The sequence below is a fragment of the Cetorhinus maximus genome, chromosome 18 (assembly GCF_964194155.1).
Source record: "Cetorhinus maximus chromosome 18, sCetMax3.hap1.1, whole genome shotgun sequence".
In the NCBI taxonomy this organism is placed as follows: domain Eukaryota; kingdom Metazoa; phylum Chordata; class Chondrichthyes; order Lamniformes; family Cetorhinidae; genus Cetorhinus; species Cetorhinus maximus.
Genome location: NC_135896.1, coordinates 63,658,780 through 63,681,301, shown reverse-complemented (window position 1 = coordinate 63,681,301; position 22,522 = coordinate 63,658,780). Strand labels below are relative to the sequence as shown.

The window sequence follows — 22,522 nt, the reverse complement described above, 5'->3', positions numbered from 1 at the left end:
AAAGAAAAGGAAAGAGATAGGGCATTCCAAAGAGAATAGGCAGAAAGGGCAGATAAAGAAAAAGAAAAAGAGAGAACGTTTCAAAGGAGGTTAGAAATAGAGAAACACAAACTTGAACAGGAAAGAACAGAAAGAGAAAGACAGAGAATTCCAGCTTAGAATGCTGGCAGTTAAAAAAAAAAAAAAATGGGCACCAGTAGGTGAGGCAGGACTTATTCCAGATCACAACCCAGTGGGGAGATGTTTAAATTTATACACGCTCTTCCAAAATTTGAGCCAAGGGATGTTGAAGCATTATTTAGCTATCTTCTCAAATGAAATAAACAGATGAACTGGCCAAAGGAAAACTGGACATTGCCCATACAGAGTAAATTGACATGCTGAGCACAGGAAATTTATGTTTCACTGTCAAAGGAGGTTTCTAGGGGTTGTGATGTGGTGAAAAAGGCCATTTTGAGTGCATATGAGTTGGTTCTTAAATCATTTCGACAAAAGTTTCAAAATTTGAGGAAAAAGCCTGGGTAAGCAAGTAGTTTTGACAGGTGGATACAAGCATTACCTATGATGTTCTCAGGGAGACCATTCTCTTGGAAGAATTTAAAAACTCCCTATCTTCTGTAATGAGAACCCATGTTGAAGACCAAAGGGTTGTAACTGCTAGACAGGCAGCAATGATGGCTGACGATTATGAATTGATCCATAAAACTAAACATTTTTTCCATCACCCCGATAAATTTGAAAAGGATAGAAAGTGGGAGAGTGAAAGGAAGGCAAGTAGCCAGGGTAAAGAATCGATAGCCGGGAATACCTTGAGATCTCCTCCCTAGATCAAGAAGGAAGGTACTGAGGGCAGAGGTGAAACTCAAAGGCTTAACTGTTTCCAGTATGATAAAGTGGGACACATTCGTTCAGAATGCTGGCAGTTGCGAGGGAAGCCCATGGGATTTATTGGATTTACATAAGAGTGAGTCCAAAAAGGGAACTCAAAAAGAAAATGCCATGGATCAAAGGTAAACACTGGTGTGAATGCAGGTGAAGTAAATAAGGTAGACGAGAAATAAAAAGGGTTTTTATCTAAAGCAAAGATAACCCCTTTTTCATCAAATGATGCAGCTAAACCTATAGGGCAGGATCTTCCGGTCGGCGAGTGGGGATGGGGCCTGCTCACCGACACGTAAAATGACACGGGATGACGTCGGGTGGAACTCCCGATGTCACCCAGCGTCATTTCCATTTTCAAGTTGGTGGGGGTGTAGCCGAGTCAGCTGTGCGCCCGCTGACCTGTCAACGGCCTATTGAGGCCATTGAGACACTAATTAAAATCATTAATGGACCTGCCCATCCAACCTTAAGGTTGGCGGGCAGGCCAGGAGCTCTGGCGGACTTCAGAAAAAGCGTGAAACTTCATCCACAGGTGGGATGAGGTTTCATGAGGGTATTTAAATTTTTAATAAAGGTTTCAGTTAAAGTTATGGACATGTCCCAACTCATGTGACAGTGTCACATGAGGGGACATGTCAGGGAAATTTTCCTATCATTTTTAATCATTTTAATTCGGAGCCGATCTCCCCCCACCCTCCATGGGGGGAGGGGGGGATTTTTCCCATAACTATGTTAAGGGACATAGGAGATATTCAAACTCTTATGCTGGAGAAAGACTTAGTTTTCCCTTCAGAGAGTTCAATGAAAGCTAAAGGACTGGTAAACAGGATAAGTGGAGAGTATACCCCAGTTCCATTGTACAAAGTGCAATTGGAGTGTAATTTGTTGTCTGGATCGGTGGTTGTAGGAGTGGTTGAGAAATTGCCTGTGGATAGAGTTGATTTACTCCTGGGTAATGATTCGCCAGGAGTGAAGGTTATAGCTGCGCCCATAATTACGGAAAGTCCGAGAAAGGCTAAAGAGACATAACAGTTACAAGAACAAGTATTTGGTATTTTTATACATGGTATTTTTCCATCATGTGTGGTGACCAGAGCAATGGCTAAACAAAGTCCATCACCAGGGCAAATCTTGCAGTGTCCTTAATTTGCAGTGGGTTCCTTCCCTTCAGTCAGTGGACAAGCTTTCCCAAGGATTCTGTCTGAGAGCTAACCTTTTCTTTCTGCAGACTGCAGCAATTGCAGCTCTGTCTTGCTCTTTGTTTCTGTTCAAAGTCTCTGAGACAGAAAGTCCTGCAATAGCAAGGACATTTGCTCCTGCCTTTGTTTTGAAGTGTTAAACCTAGCATGTGCATTTCAATAATTACATAACCTAGGCCCCCACTCTCCATGGTAACCAAGTCAGACAGGCTTGTTGTCAGGCAGAATAGATCACATGACTCTTCACGACTCCATTTTACCCTAAAGAGACAATCCAAAACATAACCATCTTTATAAAACCTTGCATTTGTAACAATATTTAATTAATTATTGTTGTTGTCCATTGTTTTCCAACAAGTTTCCTCCATACAGTATATCAATGCTACAGTTGGCAAAGTCAACTGATTCCTTAGGGTTCTAAAGCCAAGTTGGTTCCCCATAAATCTCTTAAAATAGGCAGGTTACTCATCCTAGGTCATCTTAATTCTATTTCAATTCATAATTCCAAACTTCTGCCTACAAGAAAATCGAAAAATGGTGTACAAATGTAAACACTGTACACTTTGCACTATCAGCATCTTGATTACACCTAGCTGGTTGGGTGTTTTGTCTACGTTAAAGGTGTGATAAAATGCAAGTTGTTATATTTATCACCAAAATCTCTACAGAGCACTGCAGTTCTAGATCTGTGAGCCATGAAAATATTGTGGGATGAAATTACATAGTGCTAGCCTTCTAGGCCACCAGAATGGGTAGGCCTCATGCATGCTTTATGTTGAGCTTCACCCCATTTACATTAAATCATGAGAAGGATATAAATTTCCAACTGCAGTACTGAGATAGGTCTGGCGAATCAATTGAGAGAGAGGGGCAATTGAGAGGAATTGGGGGTTGGAATCCGAATGCAGGAGTACGATAGGCCTTGCGTCTCAATCAGAGGGGCATTTGGAAGGAGTCAAGCAAAAGCTGGAGTTGATCTTCATGACTGCTGTGGAGACGTGAACAGTACTCTCACTCCACCAGACTAATTCTTTAAAACTTACTCTTTTGGTGCAGGTGGCTTCCAGCATACCATTTTAAGGATCACTGACTAGGCCGCATGCACACTTGATTATCCTGAACACGAGCAGCACATAATACTGACAGCAGCTTGCATGGTGCATGCTGCAGTCAGGGGTCCTGAAACTAGCTGTAGTCCTCCGATTGCATATAAAGAAAGCATAACCCCTTTTCCAAGCATGGGACCTTCATCACATACCAATTTTGGCAGACAGCAAACGTGCACCATGTAACGCATATATGCATATTGCCCACTATAGTGGCCACTTAGGCTTCAAATTTCTAGGCCAATGTTTGATTGATATCCTTAAGTTTTTCTTTCATTACATTGAGGAATTAAGAAGGTAATTTGAAGGTTAAACATATTTGCCTTAATGTGGTATAGGAAAATATGTCATAGAACTTTCACCTTTTTGGAAGTTTTACCTGCAATTATTATCTTCCCCACCAATTAACATGTGCATGACCTGTTGAAAGTGCAGAGCTGCTTTGTCACATCACATTTTTTATTTACATGGCATAATCAAAAATTGGCCATTAGGGCAAACTTTATGCTTGAATCCATGTTCCATCCAATATCTGACAGTGCACAATATACCACACCAATCATTTATCATCCCTTCTTTTCTTGCTATATGTATTTATCATCTCTGTTCTCTTATTTGTTCTACTGACCTTAAATGCATTGTAGTAGTCATCCATACCCAGATATAACAGACCACGATTAACCAGTACTTTCAAATTCAATTTCTTTTGGCCGCCAAGGAGCAGCACTATTCCATAGTCTTTCAGTGCCTGAAACGTATTACACAATGTGTCAATTGGAATACAAATTTTCTTTGAAAATATAGATATGGCAAATCTAGGTGCATATATTATAAACATTTTTGAATAGGCTGTTTGTTTTTGTTTTTCATTTTTTTACATGTCACCAACATTTGAAAGAAAAGCTCTTAAAACTTTGGGCAGAACTTTACCTTTGGCGGTGGTGGTTGGGAAGCCAACGCCACCTGCGATCAGCAGTGCACCGCGATTTTACACAGGCGGGCCAATTAAGGCCCGACCAGCGTCTAACATGGCCTGTGAATGAGTGCAAAGGGGTGGGCGGGGGCAGGGGCTTATTGTCCATCAGGTCCAATGCCGACCCGGCAGCCAATTCAAATGCGGCCTTGGCAGCCCCTGGAAGGCTGCCACCGAAGGATGCGGAAGTCGTGTGCATGGAGACCATAGCGAGTGGACACGGCAGGCGGGAGGGCAGGTAGGCGGGGAAGCCGGCACCGCATTTCTCAGATGAGTGTCTCACTGCCCTCCTTGGAGGAGGTGGCAAGGAGAGAAACACTTGTCCCCAGGAGGTGGAGGCCCTCCTCACCTCACCAAAAAGGCCTGGGAGGAGGTGATATCCAGGGTCAGCAACCACAACATGGTAGGCGCACATGGGTGCAGTGCCGGAAGCGCTTTAATGATCTCCTGTGATCAGGAAGGGTGAGTACCGTGTTGGCATGGATTACTTTGCAGAACAGGTAAGAGTTGCCAATCAACCCCACCCCCACCCCCCCCACCCCCCCCCCCACTCCCCCCGTGGGCCTCAGAGGTGTTAGAGTGTGAGTGGCAAATGTCAATCAGGCAGGATCTGGCCAAGGGCTTGAGCCTAGCTGCTTGGGCTGAGTGCCTTGCAGCTCCAGGGTCACGAATGTGCTGAGCCCTGCGAGGTGTTCCTGAGGTGGGATTGGCCAGGATGCAATGGCGCTGCAGGTAGAGGATGGACTAATCAATGCTCCTCTATCCTTCCAGGAGAAAACATCCCATAACAATGCTGAGAGGTTGCAGACTGGCGGGGGGACCCCCACACCTCCTCAGTAGATATGAGCAGGAGGCCCTGGAACTGGAGAGGCAACATGCACCTTGGTCGAGCAGCCGCAGTGAAGTTGGGGTACCAGAGGGAGGTAAGAGTGCGGTGCACTGAGGTGAGAATGTGGCTGTTTGCAACCATTCCAGTGTAGTCTCTATATTGATGTGAGCCTCGAACCTGGAATGCCCATTGATAATGGAAAGACAAGGGCACCATGATGTAGATCTCTGCCTCATCAGGGTGCCAGGCATGCACACTGACCGTCTAATGAGTTAAACTAATGACACGTCCTTCTTCTCCCTTTTAGGCTTACCAGCAGCCCTTCATTCTGAGGAGCCTGAAGGCCCACCTCTGAGGACCAGCATGATGAGCATGTACCACCGTCATACCCTTTGTCAAGCAAGCACCAACGCAGATACCATCATCTCAGTGGGCATAAGATCAGTGTATAGTATCTTGGTGCACGTTGGTGAGGGCACTTCACACTCACTTGAGGTGCAGGTGGAGACAGAGAGTGCTCAGGGTGCCGGCTGTCAGAGGGCTGCTGGGGAATAGTACAATGCTCAGTCAATGGCTGATGATGAGCCTCTGTGGAGTCGTCCATGAGGCAGCAGCTGCTGGATGTCCAGCAGGGTGTGCGGGAGGATCTGACAGAGATACATGAGGCAATACGTGCCATGGTCTCCTTGATGGAGGAGTCCATGCGGAGCATGAGTAGTGCAATGACCCTCATGGCTGAGCGCAATGCCTCCTCCAAGGAGAGAGTGGTGACTCTCATGGAGAGGCTCCTCCATGGACTCAATCAGGGATTCCGGGAGATGCGCTCCGACCTGCAAGCCCTCACACCGGCAATGACCTCAGCTGGTCAGTGTCAGTGTAGGAGATGTAAGCAACATGGGAGCTGCCAGGGTACCTTGCACAGACTTGCAGAATCTGCATCCTGTGGGCACACACTATCTGTACGTTCATGGAGTGAAATCCCTTCCTGTTAACGAAAGCTCCCAGCTCACCCGCTGGCTCCTTGATGGCCATGTGTGCAGTCGATTGCACCCTGGACGCGGGGGAACCCAGCAATCACTGCAAAGCCTCTAGCTCGCTCTGCCTAGATAGCCTCGTCCGTACGGTAATGAATGAAAGTCAATGCACACCTGAGCAGAGCATCTGTCACCAGTTTGATGCAATTGTGGACAGCTAACTGGGAGACTCCACACAGATCTCCCACTGACCCCTGGAAAGAGCCAGAGGCATAGAAGTTTAGGGCCACTGTGACCTTCAGCGCCACTGGCCTGGGGTGTCAACCCACACAGGGCTGATCTCAGGGTTGATCCTCTGACAGATGGAAGTCACGGCCTCCCTTGAGAGATGGAGCCTCCTTCAGCATTGCACCTCAGATATATTGAGGTACCTGCATCGCAGCAGGATATTGGCGTCTTCTGCGGCCCCTTCGGCCTTGGCCTTCCTGTTGGTCCTGCGTCCTTTGTACCTGTGCCTCTCCTCTCACAGGCCGCTCCCCTGGAAGCTGAAAAGGGACAACTGGCCTCCTCTCCCTTCTGGCCCTTTCTTCCTCCTCCGAGGAGGTGCCTCCGGCGGAGACCACAATCCCCATTACCAGGGTAAGGGAAGGCCGTTTGCTACCTGGAAGGCCCCAAGTGGTGTGAATCCTCTGAAGCCTGAAAGATAACACTGAGTCCTGAACTGAAGCCTCTAAATGCTTTGAGTGCAGCTCTGAAGCGAAATGAAGCTGTCCTGTTCACAGGAGAAACCAGCAGCAAGTGATATCCAAAACTACTCATTATTCGCTTTGTCAAGCCCACTGACCCCTATTATCCTGCACATGGATGAGGTTTTGCAAATTGTGGCCTGCCCGCCTGCCCGTTTTGCCCGTGCGACGGCCTGAAAATCGCACGGGCTACGTAAAGTCGGAGACAATTGGTCTCTCAAGGACTTTAACTGGCCACTTATTCAATGGCGGGCGCGCCTCCATTTTCATTGCGCACCCACCTAGCGAAATATCGCGAGAGTGTGTGTTGCGTGTTGATGTCGGCATGCTCGGCTGACGTCAACGCGCTTTATTTCACACTCGGGTGTGTCGGGCGCACACCTGCACGCCAAGGGTAAAATTCTGCCCTTTGCCTTTGCCACAAACTGGCCACCGTATGTTTGCAGGATACAAATGTCCCAATTAAAGACATCTTATTAAAATACTCACCATGACTACTTATCATGCCACAAACAGTATTTATCTTAGAGTATATACTTATGTAAAAATTGATCTTGTGTAAAAGTCAACCCCATGATTTTTGGCCTAAAATACCTGTATCTCATGTAACATTGAATCCTACTTTTTCAGAGATCAAAGTCCAAAAATTTCAGAACCAAAGTATAATCCTGGAGATGTTTCATTGTAAATGTATAAATACTAATTAAAAAGAATACCGGTAAATAATTGCCTAAAACATTTCCATGTTTGAGTTTTGTTTTTATTTATTCAAATTATTAAAGTGATCAGAATAATATGAAATCTTTAATGTTGTTGGCTTTTACTTTATTCCATTGCAATGGCCTTTTTTGGATTTCGCTAGGGTCCAAATCATGCACTCATGTCAACCCCTCAAACCTAATCCATGTAAAAGCCGACCCCATGACTTTTGGCCTAAAAAATCGGTCTCAAAAATTTGACATTTACATGAATAAGTACGGTATGCTTACACTTGGTTTTACTAGCCCAAGCAATGCTTACATTTGGGTTTCCAATTATTTTGTTGTAATCTGTGATCAAGTAATTTTAATTTCTTGTTATTACAGCAAAATAAATTGAAAATTGTGTGAATTCTTAAGCAGGCTGTGCATCATTGATATCTATTATTTGTTAGCTTTGTAGGAATGCATAGATAGTAATCAAAACAAAATAATAGAGGGCTACCTAAGCACCTAAGCTTATCATGTTTTGCTTAAATTTCAGATACCTATACCAGGATAAAATCTGTGCCCTTCTCCCCTTTTAATATAATTTTTAAAAGTTATGGGGTAATAATACCAGTTATTGTAATATTTCTTAGAGGCTGCACAGCTGACTACTAAACACTCCTGTCCACTCTGAAAAGTAAAAAAAACTTTCTTTAAGACCATATATCACTTCCCTAAAACTAACATTAAATTGCAATTAGAGGATTTATATTTGCATAGAAACAAAAGGAAACATCACTTGGCTTATATGTCAATTTAATTGTTGTGTTTTTTTTCAAAACCTTTTAAACGGAGACTTGGATGAACATAGCCACCTCTGTAAATAGCCGGGCCTAAGGAGAGGTCATTACCTCTCATGGGCTGGAATTTCATCTCCTGATGGAGGTGCAAATTGAGGTACGGAAGGCTGAACTTAGTTTTTTTTCCATAGAATCACAATGCAGAAGAGGCCCTTCGGCCCATCGAGTCTGCACTGACACGTGAGAAACACCTGACCTACCTACCTAATCCCATTTACCAGCACTTGGCCCATAGCCTTGAATGTTATGACGTGCCAAGTGCTCATCCAGGTACTTTTTAAAGGATGTGAGGCAACCTGCCTCCACCACCCTCCCAGGCAGTGCATTCCAGACCATCACCAACCTCTGGGTAAAAAAGTTTTTCTTCACATCCCCCCTAAACCTTCTGCCCCTCACCTTGAACTATGTCCCCTCGTGACTGACCTTTCAACTAAGGGGAACAACTGTTCCCTATCCACCCTGTCCATGCCCCTCGTAATCTTGTACACCTTGATCAGGTCACCCCTCAGTCTTCTCTGCTCCAACGAAAACAACTCAAGTCTATCCTACCTCTCTCTTCATAACTTAAATGTTTCATCCCAGGCAACATCCTGGTGAATCTCCTCTGCACCCCCTCCAGTGCAATCACATCCTTCCTATGATGTGGTGACCAGAACTGTGTGGCACGCGGTAATACAAGTTTTCTCTGCCTCCTTGACCTTATGGTATTTTTGTGTGGCTTTTTTGCAGGTTCGGAAGACCTTGGATGCCACCACCCCCCCCCCTCCCCACCACTTTACGAATCTTCATTCTGACAAGGGTGCAGCACCACGCAACTTTCAGTACATAGAGGCATCAATGCAGCATTAGCAGCCTGAAATGCCTTGATCGCCACATGTATAGGACCAAAGATGGGAGGAATCGGGACATCATAGTTACTAGAGATGTTCTGACACCACGGAACTTCACATAATAGGAACATTCCATGAGTCAAAGGCTGACCTTGAAAAGCAGAGGAGGGCTTTTGAGACACAAGGGGAAGAGCATTGGAAGCATCCTGCGAGAAAATATGTAAGAGGATTGATAATGGCCAACTGGATGCAGTGCTCAGCTGGGGAGTGAGACATTAAAAGGCTTTTGACTGCATGGAAAGTCCAATATTCTGTAAATATATTGTAAATATTTAACATTTTGCACAGATAAAGGGTTCTGTTTCACTTACTCTGCACAATGTAACTTATCTAAACACCACTGTGACCCATCTAGTGCTGTCGCTGACGTGGTGTCCTCCGCTCCCCTTGTTGGCTTGAAGGAGGTGGAGACAGGCTGCTCACTTCCCTAGCTGTGAGGATCGTGGTGGCCGACCTTGTGCAGGGACCCGTTGGGCCAACTCAGCCAGTAGACCACTTACCTGCTGCAACAGGTTCAGATACTCAGTTCCAAAGGATACTCCTGAGGCTTGGCCTCACTGGTCTCTGGAGCATCCGTGTGATGGTCCTCCCCCACCAGCCTCCCACAAACCCCCACCCCCATCGCCTCCAGGGTGAACTGTGCAGAGACACCTCTGTCTCTTACACTGCCTCATGCACAATGATGCTACGCACTTCACTCGGTGCTCCCCACTCTACTTTCACACTGAAATCCACTGGGTTTTGTGTCTCTGGGATGGTGCCTGCTGCCTCAGAAAGTGGTGATGGTGCACTCTTGGACATGTGTGCCTCCTCCTTGGGACTGACATTGCTCTGGGATCTGAGAGAAACGCAAGGCAGTCATGGGTGAAGTCATGCACAGCGACCTTATTCATTTTGGCCCTTTTTCAAAGCCATGCCTAAACTAGTTTTACCACCCGTTTATGCCTCCCAGGCTGAGCATCTTCATAATTTGAAGTCAACCATCGCCATCAGTGCCGAGATGACATCTCCAAAACCCATCCCTCCCCTCTCCTGTCAACCCTTGCCACTACCTGGGCAGTTCCATTAACCGCACGGCCATGTGCACCTGGGAGGGGGACTCGCTGTCACCCACACATTCTGATGGTGGAATCCATGCCACGGCAATTTGTCCTCTCCTCCGCAGCTCTGACCTCTCTCAGATTTGGTGTCTCACTCCCGGTCTTGGCCAGCTCCCTGGTGTTATAGGCCCTCTTCTCCTGAAAGGAACAGATGGAAAGGATGGTGTGTAGGCTCATCGAGGCATGGTGCTTGGAGATGCCGCCAGGATGTATCAAATGTCTCCTCCTCAATGTCCTCTATTCACATGTACATTACTTGATTCACCATGGACACAAGCTACTGGAGCACTTATGAGCATCATTCACCCTGTGTCGACCCAAGCCCAGCCATGCTGCATACAGTGAGGCCAGGCTGCACACCGAATATGAACATCTCATTCACTGTAGCACAGAAGATCACTGAAGCACTTACGACACTGGATCCATGTTCTCTGGTGCTGGCCCGAGGTACTGACCACCTCAACTATCTGAAGCCAGGCTCTCTTGGTGCTGAAAGATTATCAGGGGCAGGCAGGAATGTGGAGTTGAGGTTAAAATCAGATTAGCCCTGATCTTATTGAATGGTGGAGCAGGCTTGAGGGACCGAGTAACCTACTCCTGCTCTAATCCATATGTTCGTACAGAAGGCAGCCTGGGCCCTAGGATTAACAGGGTGTTCCGATGGGCTTCCACTGTGTATCAGGGTCTCCAGTTCATGCTTGGAGAACCTGGGTGCTGTTACATCTTGGAACTCCTGGCTACACTGGGTGGGGGCCATCTTGGAATAAGGGAAAAGGAGGCACATGAGTCAGCATGTGTGGTTGCCATGTCTTTCCTTGTCATAAACTTCATAGGATTCAATGATCAAAAGGGAAAGTGCTAATCTGTGTGTGGCATGGGAGGGAAGGGTTTGCGTTGCACAGGCTTGGTGGTCTAAGCATTGCATTGCAAATGACAGGGTGGTGAGCCATGGCCCAGGTTACAAATACAATATGGACCTAAGAGCTTCGAGGAGCATTTGTGGCCTGCTTTGTGGTGCCTCTGGGAGTAGGTCTGGGATTGCTTAGTGTAATGCATCCTCTGAAGGGAAATGATTCAATGTGTGTGTTGCAGATGTGAGAGGCTTGAAGTTGGAGTGAGGGGTGCAGCAGGAGAAATGTGCTGCTGTGGCGACAAGCAGAGTTGTGTCGGCTACTGAACGATGTTTCTTTAAAAGTCAGAGACTTTCAGGGGTGAGCAGCAAAAGACTGGTGTAGCAGGGTACTCAAAGGATAGGGGAGAGTGGCAATGTTCGTTTAGAACAGTGAACACATCAGTACATGATGCTTTATTTAAGGGTATGCAGTCAATGGGCCAGCTTACAAGGGAAACTGTTAGATTGTTACATTATGCGTAAAGTTAGGACTTAAATAGTTATGTGAATGCATATCCAGGGTGCCACATTCACAGTCGCACTATTGTCATAAGAACATAAGAACTAGGAGCAGGAGTAGGCAATTCAGCCCCTTGAGCCTGCCCGCCATTCAATACGATCATGGCTGATCTCATTTCGGCCTCAACTCCAATTTCCCGCCCTCTCCCCATAACCTTTCAACCCGTTACTAACTAAAAATCTGTCTATCTCCTCCTCAAATTTATTCAGTGTCCCGTCATCCACTACACTCTGAGGTAGTGAATTCCACAGACTCACGACCCTTTGAGAAAAGTAATTCCTCTTCATCTCTGATTTAAATCTACTACCCCTTAGCCTGAAACTATGGCCTCTCATTCTAGAATGCCCCACAAGGGGAAACATCCGCTCCACGTCTATTTTGTTTATCCCCTTTAGCATCTTATATACCTCAATTAGATCTCCTCTCATCCTTCTAAACTCTAGCAAGTATTGGCCTAAACTGCTCAATCTCTCCTCATAAGACAAAACCCGCAACTCTGGAATCAATCTAGTGAACCTCCTCTGAACCGCCTCCAATGCAACTACATCCTTCCTCAAGTAAGGGGACCAAAACTGTGCACAGTACTCCAGGTGCGGTCTCACCAATGCTTGGTACAGTTGCAACAACATTTCCCTATTTTTATACTCTATTCCTTTAGCAATAAATGCCAAAATTCCATTTGCCTTCCTTATTACCTGCTGTACCTGCATACTAGCTTTCAGCGATTCATGCACGAGGACACCCAGATCCCTCTGCACTGAAGCATTCTGAAGTTTCTCTCCATTTAAATAATAAGTCACCTTTTTATTCTTCTGACCAAAATGGATAACCTCACACTTATCCACGTTAAACTCCATCTGCCAAATTTTGGCCCATTCACCTAGCCTGTCCATATCCATTTGTAAATTTCTTATTTCTTCATTGCAACTTACTTTCTCACCTATTTTGGTGTCATCTTCAAATTTAGCTATAGTACCTTCTATCCCTGAATTCAAGTCATTAATATAGATTGTAAATAGTTGGGGCCCAAGGACCCTGTGGAACCCCACTAGTTGCAGCTTGCCTTCCAGAAAAAGACCCATTTATCCCGACTCACTGTTTTCTGTTGGTTAGTCAATCCTCTATCCAAGCTAATATATTACCCCTAACTCCATGTGATCTTATCTTGTGTATTAATCTTTTGTGCGGCACCTTATCAAAGGCCTTCTGGAAATCCAGATATACTACATCTACAGGATCCCCATTATCCACTTTGCTTGTCACATCTTCAAAGAACTCTAGCAAATTAGTCAAACATGATTTACTCTTCATAAAACCATGCTGACTCTGATGCGTTGCATTTTGACTTTCCAAATGTCCCATTACTACTTCCTTAATAATGGATTCCAACAATGTCCCAGTGACAAACGATAAACTAACTGGTCTGTAGTTTCCTACTTTCTGCCTCCCCACCTTTTTGAATAAGGACCTTATATTAGCATTTTTCCAACCCACTGGAGCCTTTCCAAGATCCAGGGAATTTTAGAATATTATTTCCAATGCATCCACTATCCCCACTGCCACTTCCTTTAAGACCCTGGGATGTAGGCCATCAAGTCCTGGGGATTTTAATCCCAATAGTTTGCTCAGTACTTTTTCTCTAGTGATGGTGATTGTTCTAAGTTTCTCCTTCTCTATACCCCCTGCACTACCTGTTACTATTGGAGTGGTACTAGTGTCCTCCACCGTGAAAACTGAGGCAAAATATTGATTAAGCGTCTCTGCCATTTCTGCGTTCCCCACTATTAACTCCCCAGTCTCATCCTCCAAGGGACCAACATTCACTTTAGCTACTCTCTTTCCTTTTATATACTTGTAGAAGCTTTTGCTATTAGTTTTTACATTTTGCGCTAGTTTTCCTTCATAATTTATCTTTGCTTTTTTTATTATTTTTTTAGTAACCCTCTGTTGATCTTTAAAAGTTTCCCAATCTTCCAGCCTGCCACTGACCTTTGCAATTTGGTATGCCTTAGTTTCTGCCTTTATGTTATCTTTAACTTCCTTGCTTAGCCATGGATGCTTTTTCCCCCTCTTACCATCTTTCGTCCTCTTTGGAATATATTTTACTTGGGATGAATTGAATATCTCCTTAAATATCTGCCACTGTTCATCAACTGTGCTACCTTGTAGTCTTCCTGCCCAGTCCACTAGGGCCAAATCTGCCCTCATGTCTATGTAGTTACCTTCGTTTAACTCCAGAACACTAGTGTGGGACTCAAGTTTCTCACTCTCAAACTGAACTTGAAATTCTAGCATGCTATGATCACTCTTCCCTAGAGGATCTTTTACTCTGAGATCATTAATTAATCCCATCTCATTACACAAAACCAAATCCAGAATAGCCTGCTCCCTGGTTGGTTCCACAACATATTGCTCCAAGAAACAATCTCTAATACACTCTATGAACTCTCCCTCGAGGCTACCCTTGCCAATTTGATTAGTCCAGTCTATATGTATATTAAAATCACCTATGATTATTGCCATGCCTTTCTTACATGCTCCCAGTATTTCCTGGTTTATACTGTGCCCTATTGCTGAACTACTGTTTGGAGCCCTATACATAACTCCCACCAGGGACTTCTTTCCCTTGCTATTTCTTATTTCTACCCAGACTGACTCTACGTCTTGCTCTCCAGTGCCTATATCATTCCTCACTATAGCACTGATCTCTTCCTTTACTAACAAAGCTACACCACCTCCTTTTCCTTCCTGCCTATCCTTCCGAAACAGAGTACTCTTGGATATTCAACTCCCATACCTGTTCTCTCTGTAACCATGTCTCAGTAATCGCCACCAAATCATACTTATTTATCTCTATTTGCGCTGTTAACTCATTAGTTTTATTCTGAATGCTACACGCATTCAGATACAAAGCCTTTAAGTTTGCCCTATTGTCGATTTTCCCTACTCTTATATGATTCTTGTGCTGAGCAACAGTGGCTAGGATTTCCCCCTGGTTGGGCAGGCTCGGCGGGGGCGGACAGGAGCTGTCGGGAAGCTAACTGCCGCCCGTGATCAAAGCCAGACTACGATTTCACGCTGGTGGGCCAGTTAAGGCCAATTAAGGCCCACCCAGCATGAAACGTGTGCTGCGGCACTGCCTGTGGGGTGGTGGGAGGAGGGTGAGTGGGGAACTTCGCGTAGGAAAAGGTCCCTGAGGCACAGAGCTGCCTCAGGTAGCTGAAGATATCAAAAATAAAGATTTAAAAAATGTTACAAAACATGTCCCCTCATGTGACTCTGTCACATGAGCAGGGCCATGTTATTAATGAAAAGTTAACATTTTTATTTTATTTTTAATTGTAGTTGGAAACCTCATCCCACCTGTGGATGAGGTTTCCTAAAAAGTGCAAAGGCTGCTTGGCCTTTTCGCCTGCCCGCCAACCACAAGGTTGGATGGGCAGCGAAAAATTACATTTAATTGGTGCTTTAATGGCTTTAATAGGCCTGTTAATTGTCGGCGGATGTGCTGCTGACTCCCAGGCGCATCCGCCAACCAAAATATTGCGCGAGTGCGTGATGACGTCAGGACGCTGTTCGGGTCGGGAGCACGCCCACCTGACGAGGTAAAAATTCTGACCAGTGTATTTCTCCAAAAACCACATGGAGACCTACCATAAATACACTTGATGAAGCTCCAGCATTTTAAGTCTAAAAGTGTGATTATTACAAACTTCTGGCAGCCAGAAGAAATAACAGGTGTCTGTGAGTAAAAACCCAACATTTTAAACAGATTTAATGCTGAATTAGATTTTAAAAAATCAACCCAAATTAGTGTCAGAGAGAGAAAAACTGAGTAAATTGTGCAAAATCAAAATGGCCACCACCACAGCTATGAATGCGCAGCTCCAACCCAAAATGAATTGGGAGGCCGATAATGTCACGGAGGCATTTGAGAAGTTTAAACCAAAGTGCAGACAGACATTCAGTAGCTTCCTAAAAGGCACCAGTGAAGTGGAAAGACTCAACTGCATATCTTTATGGGCAGAAAGAAAAGGTTAAATTTGTTTATTTTTTTTCAATTCAGCACACATCAACAGCCAAAGTCAAATCATCAGACCCACTGATATGAATTTGAAGGCCTGAGGCAAGACCTGGTGAGCTGCTTGACAATTTCTTAAGATTGAAAAATGCAACTAGAAAATGTAAATGCAGGGACACAGATGAAAGGCTGCTAGATCAGCTCATTTCGGGCTCTGCACATCCTGAAGTACTAAAAGATTTGATTGGAAAGCCCCAGCTCACACTATCTGAGGCTGTAACACTGCCGGACCATATGAAGCCATGAGTAGGCAGATGAAGATGATGATTACCCAAATGGCTTTCAAAGTTAAGAAAAAGGCAGTAGCTTGATGCAGCGAAACAGTAACAAAAGAATGCACACGAGACAGGGAGAAAGACGTACAAGAGCTATGGACGACCACATGAGTTCACGGAAGGAAATGTCCCACATATGGATCAAACTACAGAGCATGTGGAAAGCCAAATCATTGGGAAAAGATGCTCAGAACAAAGAAAGAAGATGGTAAACAAGTTATCAGAGGTAAAGAAACTGGGTAAATGAGAAGAAAAGAACACAATGGGCATAGCAACCAAACAATTGCATGAAATAGCTGGATGCAACATTTCCCTGAGAAAAGATATTCACATAAGCATTTGGATCAGGAAGAGGGTGAGAAATAAGCCTAGAGCCATAAACCTAAATCTGAAGCTTGATACCAGAGCACAGAGTAACATAAACCACTCAGACTATACCAGATCTTTCCTGAAAATTTGAAAGGAAATGGTTACCCAAGGAGAGATGCTCTGAAACCCAGCAATGTCATGCTAACAGTGTGTTGGACAACTGAGATTTGACAGCTAGGAACAAACAAATCAAAGGGACAGGCAAAGGAAAAGATGTTAACTGTATGTTCTACATCACTGAAACAGATGGTCGTGCTATCCTGGTATTGAGCAGCTGAGAAGAGCTGCAGCTTATCTCAGTAAACCATGAGATGTAGATGGCGAAGCTGTGGATTGAAGGTAGTACACCCATTGAAAAGCATCCTCTGATCAGAAGCAAGAAAATCTGGTACAAATGTATCCAGTGTTTTGATGAGACTGTTGGGAGCTTTGAAAATTTTGAGTAGTACATCACTTTTGATTCAGAGAAGAAGCCAGTGATTCATCCCCATGTAAAGAACCAACAGAACTAAAAGGAAAGCTTGAAACAGAGCTCGTAGAGATGGGAGAAAAGGTCACCACCAGAGACACAGAACCTAAAGTTCGGGTAAATTCCATTTTGGTAAGAGAGAAGCCAGATGGACAGTTAAGAATTTGCCTGGATCCCAAAGATCTTCATCAGGCAATAAAGAAGAATTACTAACCCATTCTAACACTGGAAGAGATCACACCAGCACAGCCAAGGGCAAAAGCCTTCAGTAAGCTTGATACCAGAAATGGCTACTTGTATATGATGCTTTACGAGGAGTCTTGCTATTGACAACATTCAACACACCTTTGGTTGCTACAAATTCCTGCATCTACCTATTGGCCTTAAAGCGAGGCGGGATGTGTTCCAGCTGAAAGTAGGCGAGACATACTGAGGATGTAAAAGAGCAGTCAGCATTGCTGATGATATCCACATTTATGGTGTAGATGAAAAAGATCATGAGCACCATTTACACAAAACCGTGGAGAGAACCAGGAAAGCTGCGATCAAGTTAAATGCAGGCAAATGCATTGTGTAGTTGGCAGAATGCCAATTCTTTGGAATGGTGTACTCACCGAACGGATCAAGCCTAGACCTGGAAAAGTCACAGCTATCTCTGAGATGGAAGCGCCAAGAGAAAAGAAAGAGTTGAGAGGTTTCCTTGGCTTGATGCAATACATTAGTTCTTTCATACCTCACATGTAAGAACACACAGCAAACATACGAGAGCTGACAAAAGATGATGTTGCGTATCAGTGGTCAGAGTCACATGAGAGAAGTTTCAACAAACTCAAAGAAGTAATATACAAGGAGAAAGGTCTGGCATACTACAACAGAAAGAAAACTGTCACTCTGCAAGCAGATGCTTCTACAAAAGAACTTGTACATGAGGGAAAGCCAATAGCATTCACATCCAAAGCTCTAGCATCAGCTGAGGCCACATCCGCCAACATAGAAAGAGAGCTTTTGACAATCTTTTGTTGTAGGACGTGAGAAATTCCATACCTATCTTAATGGCAGAAAGTTCATAGTGGGAAGAAATTAGCGCCACTAGAGCAGACCTACAAGAAAAATCTGTCAAAAGCTCCAACAAGACTGCAAAGGTTACTCTTGAGGCTTCAAAGTTAGAATTTCACTTTGAAGTACAAGCCAGGAAGAGAGATGATGCTAGCAGATGCCCTATCTTGGTTCTTGCCACAGGAGAAACATGAGATAAAGATCTATATATAAAGATCCATCACCTAGTGAACATAACATTATTGAAACTGAATCACATTAGAGATGAGACCATCAATGACGAAGAGTTACAGGTGCTCTTTCAGCATACGATCCAGGGATGGCCTGATAAGATACAGCAAACACAGTCAGCAATACAGCAGTACTGGTTTATCAGAGAGGACATCTCACTATAAGATGGTGTTTTGCTGGCTGGATCCAGAATCATCATACCTAAAATGATGCAGAGAACTTCTCCAGAAAATACATGAAGGCCACATGGGGATGGAGAAGCGTAAGCTCAGAGCCAGATCAGCTGTGTACTGGATAGGCATCTACATTGACATTGAAAGAATGGTATCTACAAGCAATGTATGCCAGAAGTATAGAAATGCATGCAGAAAGGAGGTGATAAGCTACTGAAAAACCACCCTGACCGTGGCATATTGCGGGAGGGTATTTACTCACACCCAATCAAGAATAGTATCTCATTGCTGCAGACTACTACTCAAAGTTCCCTTTTAACAGAAAGGTGAAAGGTTTGAGAGCTACAACAATCATCTCAGCAGTACAAGCTCTGTTTGCTGAGCAAGGGACTCCTGAAAGAGTAATGTGTGATAATGGAATCCGGTTCACCTCCAGAGAAGTGAAGGAATTTGCTGAACAGTATGGGTGCAGCGTCATCACCTCATCACCACACTACCCAAGGGAACACGGGTTTATAGAAAGACACTTTCAGAAGGTCAAAATTCTGAGAGACAAAGGAAGTCACAAACCTTGCTTTATTGTCACCCGATCTACACCTCTCAAAGCAGACACCTGCAGAACTATTGAATGGAAGAAAATATGAGACAACTCTGCCAAGCAAGATACTCCCCCCAAGTGACCTGGAGGAAGTAAGACAACAACTCACTGATACGCAGGTAGGAGGAGGACAACACTTCAATAAACATGCCAAATCCCTGCCTGAGTTGTTGAAAGGACATAGTGTACATGTGCAGGATCCAATCATCAAAGCCTGGAGCCCAGCAAAAGTTGTTGGTGAAGCTGAGACTCCAAGTGCACACATCATCGAGACCAAAGCTAGTAGGCAAATAAGAAGGAGCATAGTCCATATTCAACCTACAGCTGAGCTGGAAAAGCAACAACACCAACGACATCACTAACCAATGAAACAACATCAATAGCATCACTAAAATCAACAACGTCACTAGCAAGTCACTAGCACTACCCAATAGAAAAGTCAATTTTGCAGCTGTTATAACTGATAAAAATACACAAGGTATTTCTGTTCTTGGTGATTGGGTTCTGAAGTTACTTGTTGGAGACATTCAAAATTCACCTTAGCAAAATCAAGCACAAATCCTACACCAGGCGCACCATGAACAACACCGCCTATGCAGCATGACAACTCATCACTGAGAAAAATGAGTGCCAAATCTGACAGATGGAGGTACAACATCCTACCACCTAAGCAATATCATGAATAATATTTTTGAGAAAAGAAAACAAGCTATAACAGTCTTAAAGTGTTCAGTTTAATTATAAAAGTTGATTGTTAACATTTTTTTAGTTTTAGATGAAAAAAATTAATGATTAGAACAGTATATTGACATGAAGGCATTATACTTCTTTAAAGAAAGAGGGATGTCATATTACACAAACAAAAACCAAAAAATGCTGGAAAAATTAAGCAGGTCTGACAGCATCTGTGAAGAGAAAGACAGAGTTTACGTTTCGAGTTTGCGTGCCGTTCCCTTGTCATAATTGGAACGGTGCACCACTTTCACTTTTTCCTTTTGCCCTTTCCCACGCGATTATAATTAAAATTCTTAGTGCCAGTGGTGTGCATGGAAAACACATGTGCTTTATTGGCAAGGGAAGCTTTTCATTGGTGAAACCCACCATCAACTGATAATGCTGCATCATCGTGCGACCCATTAAAGAGCCTCCCATTCAAACAGACAGGCTGGGCATCACAGCCAGGATGCTCCACTGATTGAGAGTGCCACATTATTTGAAGAAATGTCTGGCCGCCGAAGCAGACCAGCCCCACAGTTCAGTGATGTTTCCCTGCACATTCTCCTCCAGGCCATCAGGGGAAGGTGGGAGGTGCACTTCCTTGGAGATGGCATCAGAAGGTCCTCCTGCCTTACAAAGGTGTCCTGGACAGAGGTGGCAGAGGAGGTGAACAACCCTAGGGTGACTAGGTGAACCTGGTCCAGTGCAGGAAATGGGTCAATGACCTGCTCCATTCCCCAAAAGTGGAGTCTTCGGACTCCTCCCATGGTTGCAGCCTGGTCCTTAGATGGTGATTAGCTGTGGTGGAGAACAAAAAGAATCACATTAAGAATCATTACAGTTTGAGCACTCTGATCTGCAAGGATAATTTCCAGTGTGGCATCTTCAACAGGAGTGTCTGGCACAATAATCAATAATGTATATGTGCGAGTGCACAGCTATGCTGGAAGAGTGAATCTGTGATCAGCCTTAGTGCCACACAGCAATTAAGGCCAAAGCATGTGGAAGTTTGCCTTTTGTGTGTGCTTGGATGCAATGTGTGATTGATGGGACCATATGTGTGATGGGGATGCATGCAGAAAAGGGGGTTAGGTGTCACTTGACATGTCACTAACTCTGCACTTTGTGCGTCAGCTTGTCCTGCATGACAACACAGGAAGGTGCCTGACCTAGGGTTCCTCACAGCAGCCGAGGAGGCAGCAACGGAGATTGTTGGCGAGGAGAGAGCACGATCAGTGGCAGTTAAAGAGGCTGGACTGGCCAGGAGAAGATGCAACCATTCTGGTGGTGGAAAATGGGCACACAGGATGGTGCGATGAAATGTTAAGCGCACAAACTGTGATGATTCTTAATGTTGGGTTTTCCGACAGTTCTTCTGAGAATTCAGGGCCTTCTAGCTTTAATGGTGGGAAATCATCCACTGAGGGACATCGTGGGCAACTGCCCCTGAAAAGGAGGCCTCAGAAACACAAGCCGAGGTTGTTGGGCTACGACGCTGAACCCGTCAAAGAAGGTCTTTTTCTTCCTGTGTGTTCTTTTCTTGGGAGCACTGACCCATATCTCTGTCTTATCTTTAATTTCGCCATTGGCTGGACTAGACTCAGGTGCGAGCTGAACATAAATAAGCTCAGTAGTTTGGTTTTCCGACAGCTCTTCTGAGAATTCAGGGCCTTCTAGCTTTAAAACTTCATCTGCTGAAGCTGCTGCTTCAGCTCTTCCAATTTTTTCATTTTCTCATTAATAGTTTCCTGGAGGATCACATATCATTGCCCCTTCTCAGCTAATTCGTTCCTTAACTTGGCCAGAGACAGGCTTAACTCTTCCTTTTTCATGGCACAAATTGGGAGCTCATTGAATTTTGTAGTGCACGAAAGTCCTTTAATAGATTTTCCATTTCCTTTCAAAAGACGTGAACTTGAACTCGGTCCCGGTGTAATGCTTCTACAGGTTTCTCCTGTTGGGACTTTGCGTACTCATTTTTTCTTGCAGCAACACTTCTGGTTTCAAATTGGGAACTTAGCGGGCCCTCAAGATTTATCTCTCCCAGCCAGTTACTTCCAAGGAGACTCGGCCCCCTGCCTGACATTACACATAGGGGTAATTTTGCAGACTGTTCCTCATACTGCACCTTGACTTGACATACCCATTTCACATTTATTTCTTTGCCCGTGTATGTCCTCAGCTTTGTATTCAAAACTTCTAACTTCAAAGGATGGGTTCCTTTACTCAGATATCTAAATGTATTTTCTCCAATGATGGACATCAACACTCCTGTATCAACTTACATCTTAATGGGTTGTCCGTTAACTGTAATGACTACTTGGATTAGCTTGGTTCTACCCACTTTGAAGTTATACAACGAATGGATTTCTGATTCTATTTCTTCTGGCTCTTCCATGAAGCATATTTCACGATTTTTCCTTCTGCCTTTATAGTGTTGTTTTAGACTTTCTCTATAGTGCCACCTTATATTGCCATAGCGGTAGCAGAAAAAACACTCGACTTGTTTGAGTTGTTGTTGGCTTACTGGAGGCCTGGATGTATTTTTCTCACAGTATCATTGTTTTTCAATGGTCTGGAGCTAGACAGTGTTTCCCGCCTTTCTGTGGAGTCCAAAGTTTTGCACCTTTTGTTGCTGAATTGTCCCGCTCGACCAGCTGGACGGCACCATTTTGTGTATCTTATATAACTTTGGAATTTCTAACAGCACTCTCCATCACGGTAGCTAATTCTAATGCCTCACTGAAGTCTAAACTAGGTTCGGCTAGCAAACCCCTTTGGATAGTATCACCTCCAATCCTGCATATCAGCCAGTCTCTCAACATATCACTAATGGACATTCCGAATTTGCAATGCTCAGTTAATGCCTTTAAAACAGCCACATAGTCAGCTATTG

General features: G+C 44.4%; 1 protein-coding gene across 1 annotated transcript in view; it reads right to left on the bottom strand.

Annotated features, from left to right (window-relative positions):
• The window catches only part of ttc6 (tetratricopeptide repeat domain 6), a 295,077-nt gene that overhangs the window by 81,139 nt on the left and 191,416 nt on the right, over window positions 1-22,522 (bottom strand). Inside the window, exon 21 of the mRNA XM_078563283.1 lies at window positions 3,816-3,935. Within this exon, the coding sequence (XP_078419409.1) occupies window positions 3,816-3,935 (120 nt within the window). The remainder of the gene's footprint in view (window positions 1-3,815; window positions 3,936-22,522) is intronic.